Raw genomic sequence first — 14,328 nt, 5'->3', positions numbered from 1 at the left:
TGAAAATGAATAGGAAAAGAATATCCTATAATTCTCTTTTTCATCTGTATGTCATATGCTCTTACTGTAATCAACACTGTGGCACCACCAGATGGAGCCATGGACCTATTGTGTGATATGAGAGAGTGAAGCTTCTGCCCCTGTACCTTATGATTATCAGAAATTGACGTGTAGTATTTAATTGCCCTTTCCTCTGATGTACACTCTAATCATTTAATTCCTATTAATTCCACAATAAAATTATCATCACCCACTGGCAGTTTATGCTGTTCCATGAATACACAACTAACACACCAAAAGCAGCATTAATGTTTTTTTTCTTCATGTTTTTCACTTTTTCAATTATTAAGACTATACTTTATAATTCTTTGTTTATATTCAATTTTATTACTTATCTTATATTCAATCATATCTAAATGGCATACTAAGGCATTGATTTTTACTGACAGCCTCTCTCAGTCCACCCCTCATTCCGTGCAGGGGTCACAATTGGGCCCGCCCCAATACCCACACCTGTGGTCTTTGTACTTGAATACTTAAAGGGATAGTTCAACTAAAAATGAAAATTCTCTCATCATTTACTCACCCTCATGCATCCCAAATGTGTAAGACTTTCTTTCTAACTTGTAACCTAGATAAGTTTATAAAAGCACTTACATTAATTCTTCTATTGAAACTCATGTATTAAGTGTTTTGTTTAAATAATCATTTTTACAGTCATTTTAGGGTTTTAGGGTTTGATGACATGACATCGTCATGGCATCGAAGTTGTAAAATTGGCTATAACTTTACACAGAAAGGTTAGTAAGGAATTTTATCACACTAAAAGCATGTTAACACACATACTGTTTACATCTTGTGGCTATACTTTTGAAACAGTGAGTATTTAAATGTTTACAGATTGGCCCCATTCACTTCCATTGTAAGTGCCTTACTGTAACCTAGATAATTGATTTATTTTTATAAAGAAAAGGAGGGGCGAGTCAAAATAAATGTTTTTTGGTTATCAATATTATGTCACAAATGCTGTTGGTTGAGCTTAACTTGTATTGAACCCAGAATATTTCTTAAAAGCCTACGCACCTTTTCATTTATCACTACATTCGTTGTAATTATAGTTAGTATTGTGTTATTCTACACAAATAAAATAAAAATCACTGTTATATTGTGTGACATTTATGGTTAAATTTATTTCTTTTTACTCATTTTGATTTTCAATCCTTTGCACATTATACTGTATATGCCAATCACTGTAAATTGTGTGGTCTACAATTGCTGTACAGTGTGAAATATCTAGTTACTTTGATCCTCAATACACTGAACAGATAATGTAATTCTGTAAACCTGTGTGGTTAATTAATACTAATACAAACCATTTAAATTATATGCTTGAGACAACCAAAGAGTAACCTTGTGAGTTCATACATGTAAAAGCCTTAAAATGTACAATTCAAATATTCATAAACACATCCAACTGAGACAGAAACAGGGTAGTTTAAATAATTAAATTAATATTTTTTTAAACAACACTTAATTAATCGTAAAATCACTAGCAGATAAATAGCCAAAATCATAAGAAGCCATAGGTTTTAGGCTAAAAATTTAATTATATTTAAGTCTTGGCAACAAAAACGCTATATATACTATATATATAGCCAGTCTTGTAATTACATGCCTGCCACCACCCCCACTCGTCAGTCTAGCACAGCACGCCCTATGGAATTTCAAGCATTTTCAAGACTGTCCTGCGGCGTGACATGCTTTACTTCATCTAAAACTATTTTAAGCAACATGTTGCAAAAGGTTTCCCTTGTGTGTCCCGATTTTGTTATGGTCATCTGGTCACCCTATAGCTCCAAGACACAACCAGGTGTGTGTAAATGGTCATCTTTGAAAGCCTTCAATCTGTGTGAAAATGGTGATACATTTTCCCAAAAAAGGATCTCACTGTCATCTTTAAACAAAGCAACTACAACTGTTTGCTCCATTCAGCTATTAAATGTATAAACAATATTGTACAGCAATGCAGATGCTTGCTTGTTTTGTTATGCATCATGATAATATGTTTCTCATTATTATGAGATACTAATAATAATGGGATAATATGGGAACATTTTTTGTCAATATTATGAGAGACTAACTCATTATTACAATATGTCAATATTATGACATACTATGTCAATATACATTTTTTAAGGGCATTTTATAGATTCATTTTGTGACATACTTCATATTATAAGAACCTAGGCCAATACTGAGAAACGTTCTCATTATTATGTGATACACTGTAAAATGTCCGTAATTGTAAAGGTAAAAGACTGTAAAAAATGCAAAAAAAAAAAATACTTAAATTGGTTAACGAGTAGTTTAGTTTTATGGTAAAATGTTGTAAAAATTAAAAAAAAAATTTGATGTAAAAAGTATGATTTTCCCATATAATTAACGGTTAAAATTGATATTATGTTTAACAAGAGAGTACATGTACTTTTTACAATAAATTATTTTTAAATTATGGTAAAAAACAGTAATCAGGCGTTCCCAGAATTCTCTGCGTGACCCATTACATTTAATTATATTTTATGGGAATAGTTATGTTTCTTCTTATTTTTAATATCAGTTATGTACTTTGGGGTGTTGTGTGTTATATCTGATGTAGTTTATTTAATGTTTATTGTATTATTTAAATTTCACATGTTACCCTGATGGTGTTTAGTGTTTGTGTGAGTGACACTGAGCACTGTCTCTATGTTTATTGGTCTTTGCTCCTGGAAGGGCCACTACTGATGAACATCATGTCATCATGTGCCCTTCTGTAATTACTACAGTGATTAAAAATACATTATATAGATTTTACAGTTTCAGAAGGTTAATATATTAAGTTGATCATTTAGTTTTAAACTGTAAAATGTACAGGTTGTTCTGTAAAGTTGTTTACATATTTCACTGTATTTTTTATCTAATTACTCTGGCAACCACAGCTGCAAGTATTTTTATTTTTTAATAAAAACAATGGGATTTATTTTTACAGTGTAGGCTACTAACTCATAATTACAAAAAACCTTATATTGAGCTTCTAAGTCATTTTTATGAAAAAAGTTTCTCAATATGAAAGTGATTGTTATGAAATACTGTACAAACTCATATAGAGTATGAGAAAGTTTTTTTTTAATTACAAAATATCAACTCATAATAATGATTTAATATCTTTAAAGAAGCACACTATTGTAACCAACAGAGATGGAAACTGGCTTACTTATTGTATACTTCAGTACAGTGTAGGCCTACTGTATATTTTACTGCTGCATCATGCAGTAAACCTCATGCATGGATACATAAGTTAGTGTTTGTAATAAACATTCGATCATCTTAGGCTAATAGCTGATGCCTTAAAATAAAGGACTGCCATATCTGCATAAGAGGAATCAGATCTAAAAGAAGGGATCAGCAGTTTCTAGTAACACTCTTACATGGTTGTGAGGGTTACTTTTGAAATGTATTCCACTACAGATTACAGAAAACATGCTGTAAAATGTAATTTGTAACATATTCCATTAGATTACTCAAGGTCAGTAACGTATTCTAAATACTTTGGATTACTTCTTCAGCACTGGTAGATTTTTTCACTTGTTTTGACCATAACAACTCTGCAAGTACAGTAAGACAAAATACACATGTTAAAATACATTCTCTGAAAAACCTAAATATCTTATGCAGTGTTGTTTCTAAAACAAGATAAATCAAATGTATCTTGTTTTAAGGATTTTTGATATTTTTACAGGAAAACAAATACAAAAATTATCAAGAATATGATTTTTGCCCTAATATCAAAGGTCTTACTAGAAAAAAAGAAATTATGATCCAGCGTGAATTTTCGTGATAAAAAAATATGATCGTGCCTGATAACGTGCATGTAAAATGGCTAGAAATAGCATTTTAGCTTAGCGTAAAGCTGACAATTTACACAAGGTTTATTTCTATTTCTTCTTCTCCAAACTTACTTCTCTGTCTGCTCGTATGAATGCAACACATCATAAGAAAGTGTTTCATGGGGGCCTGGGTAGCTCAGCGAGTACTGACACTGACTACCACCCCTGGAGTCATGAGTTCGAATCCAGGATGTGCTGAGTGACTCCAGCCAGGTCTCCTAAGCAACCAAATTGACCCATTTGCTAGGGAGGGTTGAGTCACATAGGGTAACCTCCTCATGGTCCCGATTAGTGGTTCTCGCTCTCAATGGGGCGCGTGGTAAGTTGTGTGTGGATCGCGGAGAGTAGCATGAGCCTCCACATGCTGGGAGTCTCCGCGGTGCCATGCACAGCGAGCCACGTGATAAGATGCGTGGATTGATGGTCTCAGAAGCGGAGGCAACTGAGACTTGTCCTCCACCACCCAGATTGAGGTGAGTAACCGTGCCACCACGAGGACCTACTAAGTAGTGGGAACTGGGCATTCCAAACTGGGAGAAAAGGGGATAAAAAAAAATAAAATAAAAAAAAAAGAACGTGTTTCACCACTGTTCAAATGCACTTTGGATTGCATCATATATATGTATAAATGTTTTCCACCTGAAAGGACTAAATATTAAATGAAGAGAAAGTAATCTCTTCAGTAATCAAAATACTTTTTAAATGTAACTGTATTCTAAATACCAATGATTTAAATTGTAACTGTAGTGGAATACAGTTACTTATATTTTGTATTTTAAATACGTAATCCCATTACATGTATTCCGTTACTCCCCAACCCTGCACTCTTAATAAACAAACCACTCATTACTGTAAAAGGGCATCTTCACCCAGCCTACACCATTTCAAGAAATATTCTGGGTTCAATAGAAGTCAAGCTCAATCAACAGCATTTGTAGCATAATGTTGAAGTCGCAGTTACAGTAAGGCACTTACAATGGAAGTGAATGGGCCAGTCCATTAACATTAAAATACACACAGTTTCAAAAGTATAGCCACAAGATATAAACATTATATGTGTTAACATGACTTTAGTGTGATAAAATCAGGGATCTGGCAGCAAAGTTATAATATTGGCTACAACTCTGCACTGATAAGTAAGCCATTTTATCACACTAAAATCATGTTAACACATATAGTATTTTTTATCTTTTATACTTATTTTATACTTTTGAAAAAGTTTGTATTTTAATGTTTATAGACTGGCCCTATTCATTTCCATTGTACTGTTTTTTGTTTTTTTTTCTATTCTTTTGTTCATAATTTTTTTTTTCCTAAATATATATATATATATTGTTTTTTTTTTTTTGTGGTAATCAATATTGACAAAATATTGTGCACGGAATTGTCCTTTCACAAACGGAATGTTGTCAGAAGTGAATAACACAAGAAACGACTTCAGCCTTATTGTATTTCAAATTCTAATGGCTTTATTTATATATATAGATTTGTATATATATGTGTGTATATATTGTTTATATAACAACTTTGACTTCAATTGCTTGATTATCATTTTTTTTCTCTCATTTTTGTTCTGTTAAATTTAAACGACAGGACATAAAGAACAAGGCATTCCACATGATCATATATTACAAAAAAGTAAAGAAAACTTGAATGTGTGCACATCACACACATACATTACATAGATAATACACTTGCATTATATAAAGTAATTAAATATGAGCATGACTGATTTCACTTTGACAAAAGAAAGCACACAGAGAAAGACAGAGAGAGAGAGAGAGAGAGCATTGTTATGACAGCTGAGAGAATAATAAATAATTCATCTTATTTTAATCCTGTGAATCTGTTGCATAGTTCGAAGCAAGCAGGACTGACATTTCAGCATGATAATGACTCTATAAAAGCTAAATACAGGAAGGGCTTAACAAAATGCGTACCTTTTTTTTTTTTTTTTTTTTTTGCCAATTAAAACACACTGACTGCAGACACTGTCAGAGCTAGGTCACATGTTCTCTTCTAACACACATACGTTGCTGTCGGAATCCAAAACATGTTTGACTATTCACTCCAGTGCACAATTAATAAAATATCTCATGGTAATTTAGCTATGCTTGTGATTCTTCCAATCACTGCAATATTAAGTTTGATACAGCTGTCAACTTCAAATGAATTCACCATGGAGTGCTGTTAACTCATAATTTAAAGGTGCACTCAGTAATTTTTTTAATGAATCTTACTGAATTTACACTGAAACCTGCAGCATTATTCAAACACAAAAGTTTTCAGTTACAGATGCCATTGTTGAAACTCACTATTCACAGTCAGCCATAATTAATCCATGAGTGAAAGTGAACAATACCAGGGCAGTTACTGAGATTATGCGAGTAGTGTTTGGCTGGTCATGTGATCCTAACATGGCTGCCCCCATGAGGAGACCCTCTCCATGTAGATTTAAAAAGCTTTTATAAGGTTACTGATATGACTGGAGTCTTCACCTCATGTGAGTGCTCATGATTTTAGACGTGTCAAAATTACTATTCATTATTTTTATTTTTATTTTTATTTTAAGTAGTAAAACGTTTTTAATGAGAAAGAAATTACTGAGTGCACCTTTAATGATGGAAAAAATTAACCAAATAGGGGCACACTTCTCTCCAATAGAACATCGATCACATATAATTTACTCATTATAAGACATAACAGATTTTGTAACAGTGTATTCCCCTACTGTCACCTTATAGCCCTTAAAACAACATTACACTAGGTGAGCAAGTTTTCTCAATAAGATACAGCTGGACTGTAAACAGAGAGGAAACTGGGACACAAAGCATCAGTATGCTGCCTTTACGGTTCACTAGTCAAAACTTCGATCAATTTAATCAATTAAGGCTGCCACACTTTTTCAAAAACCAATCATTAAAGACAGTTTCTTGTTAAAAGATTAATCGATTACTAAGAACCAAAGTTAGGGTTAGGGTCAAAACAGACACAGTGGTGTAGGTTTTCTATGTAGTCCATTGGCACTTCTGTGATCACAGAGACAGCATGTTTATAAAGCACAAAACACTACATTTCTGTCTCTAAATAGTTCTGCCATGGCAATGACTGTAAACAGATAACCACTGTTACCATCAGGAAGAGACGGTAATGTTGTTTGGCTAAAATCCATTCCACATGCATGAAATTAAAGCAACAAATGAATCCAAGTCAATGACTACAATGATGGCTGCATTTTTGGATTTGATTAAAAGAGGACTGCACATGTTATTGGCTAATGTAAATAACTGCTTAACTTTTGAATCAATAAAACAAAGTTTTTGAAACAATGTTCTCTCTCTCTCTCTCTCTCTCAAAGCCCTCATTTAGAGGAAAGGGAGGACAGAAATGGCATAATTAGGAGTAAAGGGAATCAGTGCATTTGAGGAAAGTGAGATGGGGACTCAAGTACAACTTTGCCTACCTTGAAAATGCAATTCCTTCAGCTAGCTGCTTTTCCACTTGTGAAAAAAGGGCTGCACTAGCCTTTCATCTTTGATGGATCATGCATGGATGATAGGGTGCTGTCTGGATGGAGATGGTACCCACACAATAAGGTGATGAAACATCAAAGCTCATACACTCTGCAATTAGACAGTTCAGTCAACAGCCACAGCATCTGGCTATAAAGTATCGCAACTGGTAAAATAAGTCTGGAATATTTTCAAGCACATACTCTAGTAGTCATTCCCCAATTCCCACTCGTAGTAATTAGGCAATTTAATGGAGAAGTGCTCTCTCATGAAGTCTAGACAAGAAATTAGATGATTTTTTCATCTTTAGTATAGAACATTCTTTTAGTACGAACCTGAAACAGCATCAAATCAGTGTGTGCTTCCCCTGCAGAGTCTATAAAGTAAGAATGTATGTGAGTGTGAGTGTGTGTGTATGCGTATGCGCATGTGTTCGGGTGTCACATTCATTCTGGAAACACGTAAACATTTTGGGGACGCCTCATTCCATATGTAATCATGCAGAACACTGAACACATATATTAAACAATTACGCTTTTTTTTTCAATGCAGTTTTTCCCCAAGTACAGCATGGTTTAAGCTACACAGGACACTAAATACCAATCGCACCAGGTTGTACATATTGCTTTGAATCACCAATTTGTTTATAAGTAATGCATGCCACATAGATGATATTGTTTATACAAAAATAACACCAGTGTATATTACTGTGTTTCGTATGAATTACAGAAATGTTATGTTTCATTGAATGTTTTTTCCTCCCCCTTGCAATAAAATACAATTTTGAATTCACTCAACACCAGATGATATATGCAAAATAAGTGGTTATAACTTAATCTGTTATTTTCCAGTTTTAGAACACAAACTTTATTTACAGCCATGGTATATCATTCCTCTCATCCCAACCAAACAAGATCTATCAGACAACTTCCGTTGAGTAGTAAAGGTGCACAACACCTTGAAGCAATTCTCTATTTAAACAATGCAAGAGAAAAACGTGTGCAGTAACACAAATTGTTCTACAGAGCTATGAAAGTTAAGAGGGGAACAACAGATAAAATAGAATAAAATCAAATAAAGACAATGGCTTTGAACAATCCCCCTTTTGTTTGTTTTTTATGTACACATCATGTACAGCAGTGTAAATTTCTGTTTGCCCAAACAATGAAGGAACAAAAGTGAAGGGACCTGAATATAGATACAGTCCAATTAGGTTAATTCAATGACAATCAAACATTGTGGATTTTTAACAATCTTTAACGTAAGTCAGAACTGATTGTACAAAACAACACTTTGGCAAATTCTTTAAAAGCTCTACATGAAAACCACTGACTGCATCCACAAGAAGTCAGATACATACTTTGCACTTTCATAAAACATGACAAATTGTAGTTAATTGTAGCCATTATCAGGGGAGAAACAGGTTTTACCTCTTACATAGCCTTCTATTTTCCAATGGATTATACATATGTCTCTCACAGAAAATAAATTACGATGTTGTATTAATATAGTTGAGTTTGAAGACAGTATATTTGTATCTTCAAAACTATCTTCAGTTTGAATTAATATTTCCCATTGTAGTCTCATGAATTAGTCTGTGTAACCACATAGGAATTCAGTTAGGTGACATAACAATAGATTGTAAAGACTTTACCATGGCCAGCACATAAGGACATCTATCTATGGCTGATGGGCCAATAAATGCTCACTCTTCTTAAGAATTTGACCAGCCCCTTGACTTGCAGTAAACACATAACGTTCTCAGCTCAGACATCAAATCTGACACCCCATGTGGTTACAAACATGGCATAAATATTTATTTATATATATTTATATATAACTGCAATATGTACTCTAACCGCTTATTTTGCTAATTTGTCAAGTTACCAAACTTTCTGGCCTATACACCTATATTTATATTTTTCCAAAATATTAAAAAGTACTTAATATAAAAATACAGAACAATTGTAAAAAAGGAACAAAACATTGATATTTATATGAAATTCATGCATGCTTCCCCACAATAACACACCATGTTCCACTTAAGCGAAATAATAAAAACTGCCAGTAGGGGGAAGCGCAGCAATAGCCAACTGCTGTGGAACCCTTCCGTAAACATTAAAGTGGTCCATCTAGGTTTTTTCTTTGGGCAGTGACTCTCTGTGTTCTTGAATTTGTTTGGAGATACAAAATAAATTGCAAAAACAATGGGATATAAAAGAACAATCTATAAAATATGGCTCTGTGCAAGTAGAAAAGGTGTTACTTGAGGAATCTATTTAACCTAGATTGTATGTGCGGAACGCTGGGCTATGGCAGTAGTATGGTTCAGCTAATCAAAAGCACATGCCGTTGAGGCCACACTCTGGGCCGAACAGAGTGCTCACAGGGTCCAACAGAGGCTCCATACTGCATCAAAGGTGTGTTATTGTGTTTTCTTTGTCTTTCATTTTAATAGGAAAAGCATGTTGACTACGTGCCTTGCACTTCTAGGCTGTTTAGGGATGGGATTTTGGAGCTACCAGTGCCGCCTTCGTAACTGACCAACCTCTAGGAGCCTGTGTGGAGCCCAGCCTGATGTTAGATAACAAACAGAATACCTAACTGCACAGCTGATAAACAAGTGAAAAAGACTCAATAGGTTTTGTTTTAAAGTACACAAATACATTAGAATAACTTCTATTGTATTTTTTTTCTCTGAAAGATGTAAAAAGAAAAGAGAAATTATACTCGTTAGTTGTTAGCCCATAAAGATAAGCATTACAATTCCCATTCCCATACAACCAGCCACAGATAAAGACAGATACATGCACGCAATGGTGATGCGCTGTAACTTTGATAAAGTACTTGGTCAATAAGCCGGGGTATTCACTGGAACTTTGTTTTAAGGCAGATTATTAAATGAACTAACAAGAGACTAGAGATGCCCGTTGGGTTTGATTTGACGAGATGATGTAGGATGACCCTCCCTGCCCCCTCAAGAGCCAATCAGGTATTCTTAACTCATGGCAATCAAATAGGTTATAGCGTCTTTTATTCTGCTAACTTTAACTATAGCAGCCTTACATCTGTACATATAAAGTGACAGAACACCCAAAATTAACCTAACAGTATCTTATGTGACAATGTCTGAAACAATGACAAGAATGTAGTGTGTGTGAACTACTTAAAACTGTCCATTAGAACATAAAACCATTTTAAAAAATTAGTAACATGGGTATCTTCACTGCCATGTTTTTCAAACCATTAAAAATAATAATAATTAAAAAAACAAAAATCTAAATGAATATCCAAACAGAACATGCACTTCATCATGAACACATGTGGCTGTATCAGCAATAACCCAAACTATGTAAATGAGAGTCCTGGAACAAAAAACAAACACGACTACAGCATTACACAAGACCAGAGACATGACAATATAAAAATGAGAAAATTTTTGCCGCAGCATCACCCTCTAGTGTGTGAGTTAGGCCACACATCACATGGGCTGCAGCACAGCCACATGTACTTACAGAGCGCTGCTTCCTCCAACACAGTGCAAGTCGAGAGGGGCAGAGGGGTAGGGGAGGCAGGGAAGATGGAGGATGCCCGGAAAGAGAGGAAAAGTATTGTGGTTGCCTCATCGGCCACTGGAGGTGCTGTCTCTCAGATGTGCATCAGCAGGGCTCTCTGCAGTCCACCGGAGTAGTTGTGGTGTCCGGTGCACAGGTAAAGAAAGGTTTTAGGGCAATGACATCTGGACTGGAGAATGAAGGGTGGTCAGACGGAGCCAACCCCAGTGCCGGAAGAGGAGATGGGCTCGATCTGTACAGAGTTCACATCGATCGGGGAGACACGGGGTTCCTCCTCTGAGAGGGGTAAAAACTCAGGGTGGGACATGAAGTTATGGATGGAGCTTCTGGATTCTGGCTTCTCTAGGCCCTCGTACAGGGAGCTACGGAATGCATTCACCACCTTAATCTGCAGCGAGAAGTTTGGAGGGGGGAGACAAAAAAAAAACTAATTAGATGGATTGTAATGGCATGGTGTCCGCTTCATGCGAGCAGTACGAATGGATGCATTGAATCTGTGGGAAGACAAAAATATGTTAATCCACAATAGCAATCAAGCTCCTTATGAAATATAAAACAAAGAAACAAACTAATAAAAACAACAGAAACTGGGAATGAGGAATAAAATGAAAACAAATCACAACTAAAATGCATTTTCTAAGATCAACTTGGGGCAAGTGAATGAGGAAATCATGCATAGCATAAAACCGTACACCACAAGTGAGACACAATTTTATCAACCCACAAGCTATAAAATGATACAAACAAAATCACCACAAACATAGAACCACCACAAGACATGAAGGACATCATGCTGTGTGTTGTTGTAGACATTAATGGCAACCGTTTTCTGGAAGCTGGAAGGAAGGGGTGGACGATATAACAGTTGAAACGATTAATTGGTTTAAATTTTGTAAACTGATATACATTTTCATGGAGGAGATTGTTGTGAAATTTACCCTCGGCTAAGCCTCGTCAACCTTTCCTAATAACCCTTGATCTACTGTATATCTGGCATGGCGAAAGATGCGATCGGATTAAGTGAATTACTACAGGAAGTATTAAATAATATCTGGATTAACTAAGCATTTTTATCCAGTAATTATATATAGTAAAAAAAATAATAATAATAATAATCTGAATTAATAGACGTATAAATATATATTTGATATATATCAAATCAATCAAATCCCTTTATGGTTATCTAACACATTTATTTTAAGAATAATGTGGTATATATTTTTTGCTTGTATCACTCAAGAAAAGAGAGAGAGGCAAGACCAGTGACAGGGTGAAATCAAGCATGGAGAAGAGAAGAACTGTCAGGAGGCAGAGAGAGAAAATAGGAGATGCTTAAGGAAAGCACACAACACATGCACACATGCAAAAACAAATTCAATTTGGATTCCTGATTTATGACTCAACAGAACTGTTTACAAATGAGTATGATGAGTATAGAAGTCCGAGCATTTAGTGTGCACGCCTTAATTCAACAGTAGAACTGATGGAATCTCCAATTCATTAAGTAGAAAAAAAGAGGCAAGTATGCTCTGGAGATGCCTACGAAGGCATGATCCATTAGGGGCAAGGAGGCCAACAGGACAGTTTGTCAGGTAGTCTTGTGGTTAACTAAACAAGAATGAGTTTTGACAGGCTGTTGCACTTGCAGTGTAGAGATCCTTTCCCGGTGCCAAACAAGTCATCATTATCTCTGCCAAAGGGTGGGAAGCGAATGCCTAGGTTCGACTTGTAACAGGAAAAAATCAAAATTATAAAGTAGAATTCTCAGGATATAAGTAGTCGTAGCATTAAAATGAGTAGCATGTACATCAACTGCTTCAAAACATATGCTATCTGTGCCTCTAAGACTCTGTGTGCAAAACACACCCCTGGTGAAACATCAGAAACTAATCTTGCCCTCCTGCAATTTTTATGGTTTCAACCTTGAGAAAAACCATCAACAAAAATTTAAATTGGTGTAACTTGTAGTAACAGTATTTTAGGGTCTGAAGGCTTTTCTCTGCATGAAACCCATGGTAACAGACACATCTGAAGAATCCTCTGCCCTGCCAGCGCAACCTATCAGCATTGGCTTAGCCGGCTCAGTCCCTGTTTATTTCTCAAGTTTACATTCTTGTACCACGCAGCTATGTCGGTCACGATTTTTTCTCTCAATTTCCTCCCCCAAGCCGGAGAGAGCCAGGGCGGTATGTTGCTCGCTTGTACAACAGAGCTACAAGTCAAATCATGTAAGAGAGCATGATCAAAAAGAAAAGACCTCATTGTGTCATCAAAAAGGACAACAAAGAAACTGTGACTTTATTTAAAATCAAACTCCTCTCAAGATATTTTGAATATACACTGTACATAAACAGACAAACTAACATAGTTAGAGAAGAGACTAATGCATAAAAGGAATGCCTGCTTAGTGACTAAATTCAGGCAGCCTATGAAAAATGCAGCGACAGCAGGCTGAAGTCATTTGTGAAACATCAATCCTCCACCCTCTCACTTCATGAAAAATAAATTCACAAGAATCCTGAATCAATAACTTGGCTGACAGACCAAATTAGAAAAAGACTACAGACCTAATATGTTCATTATTAAATAAATAAATAAATAAAAATAAACTTGCCTTGCCTATTACTAACACTATGACTAATGCTCATACTTCTAGATTTGAAAAAAGCCGTAACCCTAAGTATTAAATTTCACAACTTGTCCCACAATGTTTTTGCTACTGATACATTACCTCAAATTTAATAGATTAATGTTGGACGATAAAACAGGTGAAAACATCCCATAAACTTACATTAAATGAGGAACCCAAGTGATATCTAGTGTTCAGACTTAGGCCATGTCTACACTAATCTGTTTAAGTTTGAAAATTCCATTTTCAGTTTCCTAACATCATCGTTTTTCAAAGTATTATGGAGAGTGTCTCCATTATGGTGGAGAAAAAGTTCTAGTTTTTAAAAGGGTGTAAAAACTAAGGGCAATTTATAATTCTATGTCAAACCTAAGTCGTAAGCTAAGTAAGGCATTTACGGCATAGCCAACTGCATAGCCTAACGTGCACTTCTACAAAAATGTAACCACACGTTGCGTCATTGCAGACCACAACAACAGTAACTGGTCTGCTTTGTAAGCAAAGACCATCCCCCAGGATGACAAAAAAGATATTTGAGGTGGTGTCACATTTTCTCCAAGATTATTTTAAGATGTATGCATCACTGACTGTATGTTTGACAGTATGGTGTACAGTCAATAATCATATTTCATAAGTTAAGAAAACGGAACACTTCTAATTTGTCAGCAAATGAAAAAGCACCTGTT

General features: G+C 35.2%; 1 protein-coding gene across 6 annotated transcripts in view; it reads right to left on the bottom strand.

Moving 5' to 3' along the window:
• Window positions 1-5,379: 5,379 nt before the first annotated feature.
• LOC127426135 (plasma membrane calcium-transporting ATPase 3-like) overlaps window positions 5,380-14,328 on the bottom strand; it is a 153,480-nt gene continuing 144,531 nt past the window's right edge. For 3 of the 6 annotated variants that reach the window (XM_051672700.1, XM_051672697.1, XM_051672699.1), the window contains one exon: window positions 5,380-11,401. In XM_051672700.1, coding sequence (XP_051528660.1) covers window positions 11,201-11,401 — 201 coding nt within the window. In that variant the 3' untranslated portion in view covers window positions 5,380-11,200. The remainder of the gene's footprint in view (window positions 11,402-14,328) is intronic. The other 3 variants (XM_051672695.1, XM_051672698.1, XM_051672696.1) reach the window with 1 other exon arrangement.

Source organism: Myxocyprinus asiaticus, chromosome 35, assembly GCF_019703515.2.
Source record: "Myxocyprinus asiaticus isolate MX2 ecotype Aquarium Trade chromosome 35, UBuf_Myxa_2, whole genome shotgun sequence".
In the NCBI taxonomy this organism is placed as follows: domain Eukaryota; kingdom Metazoa; phylum Chordata; class Actinopteri; order Cypriniformes; family Catostomidae; genus Myxocyprinus; species Myxocyprinus asiaticus.
The sequence above is the reverse complement of the archived record's forward strand: the minus strand, read 5'-3'. Positions and strand labels throughout refer to the sequence as shown.